Below are 14218 nucleotides of genomic sequence, written 5' to 3' on the forward strand. Positions count from 1 at the left end.
TTAAGAATTGTTTTTCAATTCTATGAAAACTAAGGAAGTCTACTTTTTCTGGAGCGAATATTCTTCAGTTTTGGCTTGTGAAAAAAAAAATTGAAGAGAAGAATGGCATCGACTACATAAAAGTTCAATATTTCAAAATATAAGATTTTTATGAACAATAATAATTGAAAACTCTTTTTGGGTTTCTGGTGCAGATCTTTCATAATTTAGTGACAATATCTATGCATATTTTTGTTTTTTAGTGCTAATACAGGGCCGGATGCAGAAATCGTTTTTTGTGGGGTAAATAAAAATTTACTTGAAACATGAAGGTTATTATATTAAGTATAGTACTCTTTATACAGTTTAATATCATGGTGGAAATATTTCAAATTGACCTTCTAATATCAAATCATACTAAATTAAAAAAAAAAAACACATTCTAAATCGTAGACGTGCGGGTGACATACTTTATTGCAATGTATAATACTGTAGTCAGTTAGTGTATTGAATTGAAAAATTTCAGAAACCAAAACGTTGTGTGTCAAGTTTTCAGTTTTCGAAAACTTCTTCTGCAGTGACTTCAATGTCATGATGCGTGTGCAGCAACGACAGGCCGATGAATCTATCTTGAAACATGTTCGTTCCCAGGCACGTTTTCATGCGACGAGGTGTCAAAAAGGAGCGTTCAGAGCTCGCATTCGTCACAGGAAGTGTGCAGAATATGCGAAGAAAACTATGAATTATGGGGTATAGGTCTACATCGCAGTTCTTCAACGTTTCCAATGCAGTATTTGGTAACTTCTTGTCTTTTGACTTTTGCTTCTGTATTTTGACACTGCCAGTGATCAAATTTACCTTTGGTCTTCAAACGTGGTACGACGTTGAAGGCTTTTGAATCTTATATGTAAAGTAGTCAATAAGATTTTCCATTTCTTTGGTTTTCAAAGTACATACTTTTTCTGGAAGCAGCAAACTTTGTTGACATCTATCCAATACTTCTCTAGGAAAGCACGTCTTCAAATCTGCCAATTGCAACACAGTAATTTATACTGAAACCCTTAGTATTCTTCGCAAGTTCTTAAACAAACATTTTCACGTTGCGTTTGTCGGCCGTATATTTTTGATTTTTTTTCGTCAACTTTCAGCTCTTTTTTTCGTGTCTGAAAAAAATTGGTCGAAAATGTTCCATAGCAGCGTATCTATCATATTTGATGTCTTTGCCATATCGATCGTTTCACGCTGTAGTTGCTTTTCTCGCTTCTTGTTTCCTTTTTTTCCAGTTATAAATTTTTTGATGATGGAAAACTTGGAGGATAAACCGCGGAGAATATATCAATCGAACATATCACAAATGGTGCTGAATGCAGCATCTATTTCAGGTTCTCTATCAGGGCGCGAAACTTTCCCCACTCTAAATCTGCCAGAGCGTTGCACTAATATTTAGAATATTTAATGTAAAATTTTTGTAAATAAAAAACACTTAGAAAATATTCAAAGCTTGTAAATGATTGTCACCCAGTTTCGAATCCAATTTCTTATAATTAAATTAGGGAAAATGGAGGAATTTTACAATGCATAAAGAATGTGTGTATGCATTTATGCTTAGATATACAATGCTATTAGTTGTACTCTGCGCGTGCTTCAGTTTGATGGAATTTCTAAGCAGCTTTACTGTTTAGTATGCGTCGTCCGTGGCGTATGAGTGACTAATATTAATATTACTCCATCAACAGCCGCAGTGCGCTGTAGAGTGAGCACAGCCAACATCATTAAAGCAATTTACACAAGTGAAGCAGACACTTGCGCATTAAACTAAGCTTTTGTTATGCGTCTGCAGCTAATAGCGTTTAGGAAAAAATAATCAAGTGAAGCGGCAAGTGAAACATAATGTAATAGTTAATCCGGCGGCCTCCAGATTAGGCGCAACTGCAGACTGCTTTAGAGTGGTGTACAAAAGCTGTTTCGCATTGTCCTTGGGCAAGCCTTTTGAGCGACATTTTTCTGAGCCACTGCCATTGGCGCCAACAGTCCATTGCAGCTAACAAAGCATTGCTCTATAGAGCTCAGCAAGAGAGAGTGATGCGAGTGATACGAATTTCAGCACGTGAGCATAAGCCTACAAAATAATTACTGACTGCTTTAGTTTCCCTAATATTCGTTTTCGAACTAATTTGGTATGCCATTGAATCCGATTACGTTGTAGTACATCCGCGTTATTCTCAATCTTATTCAACTTGGAAATTCATTTGTAGTCAATAAAGAAATCAACTTCCTTAGATTTCTAGATAGAAAGTTAAAAATAGCTCGGATTTTACGCACAGCCAATGCAAATGTGGCGCTTGGGTCTTGAATAATAATCAAAACTCTGCGAATCATTCTTCATTCAAGCGCGCAGTGGTGGCATCAATCAAAAATATCATCATAGAAGCAAAAAGTCATCATTCCACATCACGCTTCCCACTTTTCGTCCGCCAACGTTCACTGTGCCTCCACCAAAGCGCTGGCGCAGTGACGTGCCTGCTCACCGCGCTTGTAAAATTCCTCGCACACTGATGGGCAATCGCATTGCGGCGCTGAATGTGTGTGCCTGCCATTTAATGCTTAAGCAATTCATATTGTTTTGCGGATTTTTCGGATATTTGGAAAACTTTTGTGCTCAAAATAAATTTTGGATTATTTATACGAGAATTCGTGGAAATTTAATGCGTGTGAAGTAACTTCTTAGTGCAAAGTTGCCATCAAAGACATCGATAAATGCTTCACAGATATATGTGTGGTGCTCTCTTTGTGGGCGAGTGGAGCCTAGAAAGCAAAGCAAAGATGCGGTGGCACATTGCCGGAATTTTAATGAAATTCCCAACTTTTTGTCAACAGGCTTGCCGCATTCACGTAATGCAAAGATTGCTATATAATTATAGCTCAGCCGATCGATTTTTTACTGGAATTGTAATAATTGAAACAAACCAATTTAAAGCACATGAAAATATGGAAAATGAAGAAGAGAAAAAATTATTTATGCATTGTGATGACACATATATAGTATTTACCGTTGTTCACCGTAATTTATGTGATTTATTAAATTATTATTTAGTTATGTGATGAAAAATATCAGTAAAATTTGTAAGCGAATGCTTGTGAAGTGAGCCAAGCATGTCTAAAAGGTATTCATTTCAAGGCTGCCATGGCGAATGAGTAATGAAAATTGATGTTTATATGCCATTCGACTACAGAGAATGATTCAATGAAAGCTGGCATATATTTGTATTGATGTGGAGCTGCTAAAAACTTTTGGAGGGTCTCCACTCTGGAAAGAGTTGTCTTCAACCTGAAGTGTTAGCTACTGACTTGAGCCTTAAAGTTCATTGAGATGACAGGAATATTTCAAAGCAAAAACTGTTTTCCAACTAAAATTTATTGCACACGTAAAAAAAGGAGGCTTGACTATATTCCTTTTAGTTGAGAATTTGGATAGAGAACAACAACTTTCCCAAGGATACAATTTAAGCTCTTCTAAGAGCGATTTCCAAGACTTAAATACTTCGTTGAGTAGCTAGAGAACCAAGGCTTTCAAATTGAAGCTAAATATCACAAAAGTAAAAGTGAAAGTAATGAAATGCCCTCTCTGTACTGGAGCCAAAGGACTTGAACTTAATTAAAATGGAAATATTTTTGGACGCACGAGCATGCCAAGCAATGCAAAGTGGCCACTATCAATTGCTGCTAGGTGCTTGGCAATGTGTGTATACGTGTTGTTGGTATGGGTGGGGGCAAGTTCAAATTATCGACTCTGAAGGTAATATAAAACGAAATGACTTCTGAAGGCAATAACACATGAGCATTCCATTTATGCTATTCTTTCATTGGACGGACGTTCGTTTGTGTACACAGAATGGACAGTAAACACACATGAGCAAACAAATACACATACAGGTTGGCATCAGAGTGTTCAATTCGTTTTAAGTAAACATTTATTAAATGGCAGGGGCCATTCGAAGAGTTGAAGAGCTCACTATCAGGTTAGGGCAATAAATCGAACAAACACACATACACTCGTGCTTACATTTGCGTGGTTGTGTTGCGAAACAAGTGGTAATGCTTTGCAGCAACAACAATAAATGAATTGTGCATCAGCATGTGAGTTGTGACACTTAAATTGTACTCATCACTCAATGGCAAACGCTTGAAAATACCCAACTGAATACGGACGCACCTGTTATGGAATTAAACGGTTGGAAATCGAAGAGCTTTTAAGGACTGACTTGACTGACTGACTGTACATGCAAATACATTTGTTATTGATATGTAAATATTTTATTGAATTTTCAGAATACTTTGGGCTTAAATGAAGTGCTCCAAACCACAGATCAATTGGAGCTGTGTAAAGTAAAATATATTGTTCAGTTTCTAATTTTTTTATGCAATCACTTGTTTTTCAACTGTGCAAAGATTAGTCGATATACCATGGCTAATATCGAAGAAAGCAGGTAATAGTGAAGTAGAATATTTTTCTGACATTTTTGTATTAGACTATTTTATTTAGATATACGTTTAGGTTACCTTCGGAAAATGCGGGGCATGTTAGTTAAGTCCAAATATGCCGAAAAAGAAGTTATCGTTTGAAAACATATTTTGTAGTCAAACATCTATTTTGCACCTTTATGTACTCGACGTCCTTTTGTCCTTTTTGTAAAAACTTATAGTGCGAACCAAGTATTCAAATGCTTCATACCTAAAGCCTTAACCAAAGTGTGTTGAGTCGATTCATAAGTGATAATGAGATACTCTGCTATATCGTCATTAATAGAGACTGATTTATGACTCACAAGGAGCAGGTGTTTGAAATATACCAGTCCGTTTCAATTTTGAGAAGCTGGTAAAAATGAAAGAGTATGTAACTATTCAACGATGCTACCAACGCTGAATTCTATGAGCGCTTGAAGCACACTTGTGAGAGCTGCCCCCGCCACGATGTCAAAATAGTGCTTCGCGACTTAAACGGCAGGGTGGGCAAAGCCTGTATATTTGGCACGCCGGTCAGTAAATTCAGCCTACACGATGAAACATCTCCAAATGGGTTGAGGTTGATCAACTTCCACGTGGCCCGAAATATGGTTATCTGTAGCACTATAATCCAGTACAAAAGAATTCATCAAGCTACCTGGCTGTCTCCGGATCGAAAAGCCACCAACCAGATCGACCATATTGTTATAGACGGAAGACATGGCTCCAGTGTTTTAGACGTGCGTACACTCCGAAGTCTTAACATCGACTCGGACCACTATCTTCTTGCAGCCAAGATACGCGCTCGCCTCTTAGCAGCTAAAAACGCAAGGAAGGTTCAACGTCAAAAAGCTGCAATCATAACAGACAGCCACTATTTTCTAGTCGACTTGCACTCCTGCTCTCTAAATCCAAATTTCGGAAAAGACAGCACGAAAAGAGCTGCCTTTATGCCGCGATGTCTGAATTTGATATGGAATTATTACGCGCTAAATTTACCTTTAAAACTAAGAAACGACTGGCGCACTGTTTCGACGAACAAAAACCAAACTCTATAAGTCACTATAATCCCGTCCTGCTATATGGTGCAGTGTTTACGATGACAAATAAATAAGAAGATGTACTCAACTGCTAAAGATGGGCTTATTTCGGGCCAGGCGTACATTAGATATTTTTGGTGTATATTAAATCAAAAAAAAGTTAGTGACAGAGTTTACTGGATACTATAATATCGATATAAGGGGCTTGGTATAGAAATAGTATATAAATGGTTTATTCCCTACTGTCGAACTGAATACTTGTTCAAAGAAAAACATCTTGTACAATGTCATAATATACTCCACAACCACAAATTCTATATATTCCCTCAATTATATGTTTTGGTCGTTTCAGTTTCAAAATCGGACTTTCAGCACTCAATTCGCGATGCTCTGCTTTTGTTGGCGTACATTTAGTATATCTTAAAGACCTATTCAGAAGGGCATTGCAACTTATTGTTTATAACACCGTATATCTCAATACAACGCGCACCTGTCACCGTCATGGTGGACCACTACAAGGCGCCCGTCTAATTTCGCACTACATCTCATTTTCATCGCTAAGCACACCCGATCTGCTTCTAAGGGACGCCGCATATGCAAATTAATATTGCTGCGCTGCCGCCCCTTCTCTTTTCACCCTCTGTCACTATATTGCAGATCCGCTTGGTTCGCAGACAGATTGGACTGCGTTGGAACCGAGACGGTTTGTCAAATTTATGTTAATGGGAGTTGCGATACGACAGCAACAGCCTGACATGGCGTGAATTGATGTGAGTGTAATTATTGAGCCAACACAGGCATCAGTGGCAGATGGCGCGCTAACAAATAATGCATGCGCCGTCTCCACGAACTTTCACACGGGTGATAAGCAGCGCAACATGCCACATGGTGCCCTGGGCCAATGCAACAACTCTGCAGCTGCGCAAAATCAAGAAACCAAGGCACGCTGCTGACTGTTCGGGCTAACGCCAATATGTCTTAGCACTCTAATATGCGTTATTATGCGGATTTTGATAGCCTGACATGCATTTTGTTGAGCGTGAAAGCTGACGCTGTCCCGAAAGTGAATATGTTACTATCTCCATTTTGATTACCCCTAAAGATCGCCTCACAGTGTTTGTGTTGGCATCAGTTTCATAAGATCCGTAAACAGAAGGTGGCAACCAGGCAATCAAATCGCTTGCATATCCTCATATAAGTGCGCACATGTGTGAGGCAGCAGCACATACCGCTTGGTAATTACGCAGCTGAACACACAGTGCATGTTCGCTTTTGTTAGAGTCGCGAAGTGTGAAAGTTAATGTTGGAGCGCCGCTTGCAACAACTGCCGCGACGCGCTGACATTGAAGTCGCACGCCCACTGAACTTTACTTACGCGCTCTCATCCGCATTCCCACACTCCCTCCCTTACACACTTAGCGATTGTTGTATTAAGCCCACTTTCGCATATGTATACAAGGATGCCTGCCACTTTGCCAGTCACTTTGCCTCGTCATTCACGTTGTGCTTTTCTTCAGCAGCGGAGCGTGCGCACTTTTCTTGCCCATTGCCTTTAAGCAGCAATTAAAAATTTCCGCTTTACCACACAATTTAGCATATTCAAGCCTCTTGTATGCACTCGATACGGGCATGCTTGTGCTTGTGCAGGCGTTGGGCCTGGCTACACTCATAAGTATTCATAAATATCCAAAGAAACGAAAACGCTCATAAGCGCTTAAGCGTGCACGTGCTCTTGTATGTTGCGCGCGTAACTTTTCTCGCTGCTCCTTGCTTGTTTGTTGCCGTTTCCCATTTCTATAGGAATTCGCCTCGTTGTTTTCAAACTTTTCGGAAACGAGTGCTGAACTTACACGCGTACATATGCACACACACACACATGACTGCTTGTATGATGCATTCTCAAGCATTTAGTGAATGCCTACTTTGCTTTATGGCGCCTTAATTGTGGCGCTTGAACAAATAAACAACTCTGCCGCATTTCGGATTAACCGAATCTCAAGTGTGTCGGAATTTTATGAGTTGCGTAAGTGTAATTGAGAAATATTATTTCGCCTCAGCGGGTGTTGCGTAGCTTATTCAAATAAAGCAGCGAGACCGCAGTGATTAGTCGTGTGCTTTGATATGTGTGACGAAAAGGTGTGATATCCTTTTTGTGGGACAACAGAACAAAAGATAGCCATTTTTGAACCTTCTCGCTTATGCTTTGTTTAATAATTTAGGAGACTGTGTATTTTGGTTAAACAAAATAAATTGATTTATGAATTTAGTTTGGTTTTTACTCAAGTAATTAACGTCTGTTTCTATTCTCTCATCACTGTAAGTCTCTGTTCTTAATTAAATATGTAAGCCTTTTGTAACGTTCTTTCTTTATCACCATTTTGGATAATTTGGAGACGATTTTTGGAAAGTAAAAAGTCTTTATTCAACACACAAGAAGTATACAGAATTTATATATTTCTTTTTCTGTGGAGATATAACTCTATAGAGGATTCTAAAAATAACTGGATTATTCAGGTCACGTGGAATATATGAGATGTTGTCTTAGTCATTTCCAGCAGGATAATAAGCATTCTAACTTTCAATCTCTACTAGTGATTGGACTTTATTTGAAAATTCGACGTACTATGCCTAAATTGCACGAGGGAATAGTAGTGATTATGGTGTGATCTATAGAGCTTAGAAAAAAGAGATCGACCCTTTTTAATTGAAAGAAATTGTGCAAAAATGCTAGGGTGTGACGGGAAGGTATACTGAAATCCATGTATATATCGGAAGCCAATTTAATGGAAGCTCTAAAGGTTACCCCAGCGACAGTTGATGAACTACGTATGAATATCGAAAGTGAAATTTCACCAGTATCGGCCGATTTATACTTGAAAACCGTCGAAAATTGGGTTCAGCGTTTGGAATTCTGCAAGCGTGCCCGTGATGACCATACCAAAGAAATCGAGTTCCATATATTATGGCAACGAATATACTTTGACAGGAATAAAGAATTCATTGATATCCCAAACCTTTTTCGTTTTATTTAAAAAACACTTTCATAGGGCCCGTTACATGGCCAGTCAAACAGCAATCAAGACAATTACTCAATTTTTCAGAACCAAGCGACTTAACTTCTACTGGATGTCAGGTCACAAAGCCATCGAAGCTAATGATATAGGAGACGAGATTGCCAAGAGTTTTGTACAGCTGTCATTTTTAAATGTAACCGAAAATGGTAAACTCATACATCTACATACTTATATAAGGGTCTAGTCAGGAGCATGGCATTTGCATAACTGCAAAAGTCATGTATAAAGCGTTTGTTCACGAATTCTTACTAGCAATCAATAGAAGGGACTATAGAAATATTGTCCGAATGCTCACTGAATACAGTCTGATGGCAGAGCACTGCTGGAAAATTTATGAAAGAATAGAGCATATTTTGTACAATTCTTCCGCATTGTTAAGACAACGCTTCAAGCCTTTGGTCCTAAATGAGCAGAGTACACTTGAAGAGTAGAAGGTAGTGAGGTCGCAGAGCCTGTTGAAATTCACGACAAGCGCTGTCATTCTGAAGTCTAACTACTACTGCTGCACTAGGTGTTGGTACTCTGTCTTGTATCGCTATGTATCAAGACTTCTCTAAGCTTTATAAATTTTAAATTTGTCATTTGAAATTTGAGATACGTATGTCAAATATATACAGATCATAATTTAAGGTATTCCCCCTAAATTATTTTATTATTATAGTTTTGATTACCTTCTTAAAATTTTGTCAAAATTTCCATAAGTTTTAACCTTTTCACCTTTAGCTTCGACAATTTCATGGTGAATAACCGAAGAATCTAATGAATAATATTAATTAATTACCTTAATAATGGTCCAAAAATCAATTTAAAATCCGGAAATCGAATTTACTGAGACTTTTGGTATTACTTTCAGCGAAGCTGAAACCTGATTCGACTTTACGCTGAATAATTATCAACAATAAAAATCATTTAAGTTTGAACAGCTCAACCGATGTTTTACGGTGTAATTATCAATATCAAGTGTATTTAATATCGTGCGAAATAAGTTTGACCATTTAATTTTATACAAAGCCTCAGTTCAGATATTGTATACGAATTACTTTAAACTACAATTTTATTTTATTTTGCAGATCCGTAACTGAGTTCCAGCTCTTATTGCCAGCACACAATTCCCACAGTCCTGCACTCCCTAACGCGATTGCTCGACTGCTGGCAAACGATTGGCGTTTAATAGCCGATTATCCAGAATTTAATTTACGCAATTGATGTGCCATGAACAAGGCATCCATGAACCCTGACCACATAGTGTCAACACATCAGGCAACGATGATGCCACTTCTGCCGCGCTCGCGAAATGATGACGCCAGCAGCAGATGAGACCGAGACAAGAGCAATTAAGCACTCATTGGATTTGTTATTGTATCAATTAAGTGCGCCATTAAAAGTATTAAAGAAGAAAGTGCGCATTAAACGCGGGCGAAAGAGATAGTGGAAATAGCGCCAGTAAAGCCAACCACAAAGCCGACTGAGGCATATAAGTCAAAGCAGAAAATCAAAGGAGCGGCGCTCTAAAGCGGACTGCGAGAAAGTGAAGCGTTAGAAACCTCGCGCTTCCATCAATTGAGATTCCCCCTCACAAACGTACAAATAGAATCTACAAGCTGTAACATTAAATAATTAGTGGATACATTCCAAATAGTAATCAGCAAAACGATGTGGACTCGCACAGCTTACCAGCGGCCGTTGGTATTGCTGATGTTGTTGTTGCAAACATGCTCTGACTTCAATTTGCATGCGGATGCTGGTGTTGCCGCGTCCACCGCAGTGCTGCAGTCCGCCGAGGCGGAAGTGAGCTCCGAGCACACTGACCTATATAACATCCGACACGGACGCTCCAAGGTGCGACACTCCAACGAGAAGGAGCATCTCCTTTGGGCCATGCGACCACAAAACACGCCAGCAGGAAACGATAATGCCAAAGCAGCCGTAAACATCCGACTACAAGGTGCGGGCGGAAGGAGTATCACCGCAAATACGTCCCAAAACGCCGCGGATGCAACAAGCGGTGACATTATAGCCAGCGACTATGATAATCAGTTGATGTCCGGAGCTGTAGAAAGCATTGCGTACAATCTGACTGTGCGCCAGAGCAGGATGACAGCTCAACAACTCAACGAAAACCAAAGTCGGTTAGGTGGACTTTGGAGCATCGGTGCGGACAGTAGCATACAAACGGGCAATGGACATTTATTCGGCAGTGATTATTGGCGAAACTCGGATGCGAATGGCTCTTTGATAAGCTCGGCGGAAATTAACCCAGCGCAGCGAGTAAAACCAGCCACACATGCAATGCCCGAAAAGCGGTCACATGCAATTGCCACCGCGGCACTGCATTCAGCTATTAAACGAAAACACACTGAAACATCGCACATATCGCTGGATTATTCCCACCAAGCTGCGAAAACCACCGACACGCCAGATGCTGGTCCTGGTGGACTTGCCACTAGCGAAGCGCCGGTGACACATCGCATACGCAAACTGCATATGAAGAAGATAATGGAAAGCATACGCAATAGTGCGGACAAGGGTCTCGGTGTGAAGACATCGAAGAGCCATCATCGCAGCCTCATGACCGCCGAGCAGCTACAGGGTAGGCCAATGGATATGGAACTACTAAATGGTCAAGATAGTGATGCAGACGAGACAGACATGCAGGATGATGACAGTGTGGAGGACAATGCCGACAGTGACGCTGTGAACAGCAGCGTAGATGAAACTGCCGCCGATGATGAAGATGCGGACGGAGTAAGAGATTTCAGCAGTCGCAGTGATGAACAAGACGCGGATAGCGATAATGGCACGGCTGGTAATGAGGACGCTAGTGATGAAACCAATGACGAAGACATGGCCAATAACAGCGTCGACGGAAGTGAAGACGCTAGCGATAACATATTGACATCCGACATAGATGGCACCAGCGACAGTGACGGTGCATTGAATGAGGTTTTGCAATTAGCAGACGAATTAGATATCTCCGTGAACTCCATGGAGGATGTCTACCAAAGCGACGAATACATGACGACAACCTCAAGCTATGTAACCACAAGAGTCGCAGAAAGTGCTGAGCTCACTGAGCAGGTTTCAACATCACCTACACTTTTGAGTGGTGCAGCAAATGAACTAGTCACCAAAATGCTTAACGACGGTGCTTTTGTGGAGACCATTACAAGCGCTCCTATGGAGCCAAAAAAGGTAACAACGAAATTGCAACTCGTACAGAAAACAGTAACACCAACAAAACTAACGTTGCTGCCGACAATTGCCACAAAAGATTTTGTGCAATCGAAACTCGCAACCATAAGGAAGTGGAAAAATCAGACTCAGTCTGTGGCGCACCAAAATGAAATTGCCACAAACGAGCGAAGCGCGTGGCATGATGCTGGCGGTGGCGCGGCATGGCGAGACAGTTTAAATGTGCATGACTCTGTTAATACGAAGATAGCCGCTTCGAAACCCGAAGACCTTGTTTACTCGCATGAGGCGCATGGCGCAATTGAGGTGTCGCAGTTCCAAAGCACAGATGTCAGCAACGAGACGGCACCATTTGCTGATGAAGACAATGAAACTTTAAGCACTTTGGAACCCATTCGAAGTGGAGCTGAGGACCGAGATGCCATCTGGTTAAACAGTAATTTTTCGCAAGAGCCCAATCAGTTGGCAAGCACGAGTGTCGGTGGCGTTGGCTTGGACCGACAGCAGTCTTTCGAGATTGAAGAGATTAATTTCGAAAATGTTGTGCTAGAGAATGCTGACGATATAACAATGGACGACGGCCATATGGATAATCGTAATGCACACGGTTTTCCAGTGAGTAATACGGGTGATGTGAGTGCGGACGTAAATGGTAGTGAAGAGGATGGTAACGAAACGGATAACGGTGAAGACGATGAAACGAATCGGTTCTTGGCCGGTGTGGTAGATGCGGCAAACGAAGATGAGATTTACGATTGGGACGAGATATCGCGTAATAATCGACGAAACCTGATGCGCGGTCGCGATGTCGTTACGAAGTTCTTGCAAATCGTTGAAACACAACATTTGCTCGGTGCCAATTGTGAGGCGGGTACGTCGTTAAATTTAGGCGAAGGCGTGGTCGATCGTTACGCGCAGGATCGCTTTCGTGTTGAAGCCGAAGTGGCGGTGAATCGGGCGAACATGTTGACCAGGTGAGTACAGAGGCAAAGAGTGCATATTTGAGTGACGATATGTGAAATAGGTTTGCAATTTGTGAATATATTGCTGAAAGGAATAAGGCAGCTTTTTGGTATTTACGAATAAATATAGGCAATGTGTGGATTAGTGCCAGGTTTTAAGGTATAATTGATACTAAAATTGGTAATTTGTTATATTTTTGCGCAAAATAGAAAATTTAAGTTCGTAAGGAAACAAATTCGAATCTCATTTGTTTTATTTATTTTTTTTTGTTCACTAAAGAATTCCTTAAATTACTTACGCTCTTCAGAATTAATTACGAGCGCTTCAAAGTGCAAACCAAAAATTGAAGTTAAAAAGGAATGACACCCTTCTCTTTTGAGATAACGAACGTAAACCAATCAATAAGCAATAAACATTGAAAAGGAAATTAAAAATTCCCAAATAGGCCCTCGCAATGTGAAGTGTAAACGAAGAAGAATGAAAAGCAAATAATGGAAAATGAAGAGCAAACAAGCCGTTGAGAGTTTAAAAATTCTACTGCCAGCTGTTCAGGAACATGGGAGTACACAAATATTGACCCTAATGGTTATGTAATGTGAAACCATTGTTTGTAGATAAGCAGAGGAAATACTAAAGAGACTAAGAGAGTTACCGCTAGTTAGAGTGCTTCAGCAATTGACGAAAATCATTTTGAGTGGGGGCCATTTTTGTCGAAGCAATAAAGTTTCGCATCTTTCTAAGAAGTATTATTTTCTAGAGTACAAATTGTTCTGGGGAAACTCAGCAAAGATGTGTGATATACTTAGCACGCTCTTTGGGAAGAAATAGGCTTTTATTTTATGAGCAAATATATAAGCTTTAAGAGAGTATTTTTATCAAGGTTTGGATAAACATATAAAAGTTAATCTCTCCTAGAAATCAGACAATTTAAGAATTTGCGCTTTTTCCATTAATAAAAAAGTCTTTTTGAACAAACTCAAATGCTACATAAATTAGCAAAATAACAAGTGATAAATACAAAAGCAAAAACCAAAATTGATTTCTGAAAATTACTGTAACTATCTGCGCATGCAGTCCTTGCTGCAGGCGTATCTTTAGAAAAAAGTGGAGAAAAAGGAATAGCAGTCAAGCTGACTGACAATCCTTGGAAGCTTATCTGCTGATATGAGGAAATAAAAACGTCGAATTAAGGGAGTGGAGCGCAGTGATATTCTGTCCACTGACCGCCAAGTCGGCACACTTGATGATTGGTAGGGGGAAGAAAGGTCCGGGGGTGTGTACACGTGTGTGTGTATATGTCGGTAGCTGTCCGACAATATTTGACATTTCAAGGATATTTGAGGCAACTTTGAAGCAGCTCGTGTTCGCTATCTAATAGCGAAAGGGCAAAAAGTTGCCCAAACTTAAGACATGTGTGCATGGTTAATGTTGTACATTGTATTTACAAGTCCACATATGAACATACAT

The 14218-nt window shown here is 40.0% G+C and overlaps 1 protein-coding gene across 1 annotated transcript in view; it reads left to right on the plus strand.

Annotated features, from left to right (window-relative positions):
• Nucleotides 1-14218, plus strand: part of LOC126756282 (uncharacterized) — a 153071-nt gene that overhangs the window by 53323 nt on the left and 85530 nt on the right. Inside the window, exon 2 of the mRNA XM_050469234.1 lies at nt 9667-12762. Within this exon, the coding sequence (XP_050325191.1) occupies nt 10250-12762 (2513 nt within the window). The 5' untranslated portion in view covers nt 9667-10249. The remainder of the gene's footprint in view (nt 1-9666; nt 12763-14218) is intronic.

This window comes from Bactrocera neohumeralis, chromosome 4 (genome assembly GCF_024586455.1).
Source record: "Bactrocera neohumeralis isolate Rockhampton chromosome 4, APGP_CSIRO_Bneo_wtdbg2-racon-allhic-juicebox.fasta_v2, whole genome shotgun sequence".
NCBI lineage: Eukaryota > Metazoa > Arthropoda > Insecta > Diptera > Tephritidae > Bactrocera > Bactrocera neohumeralis.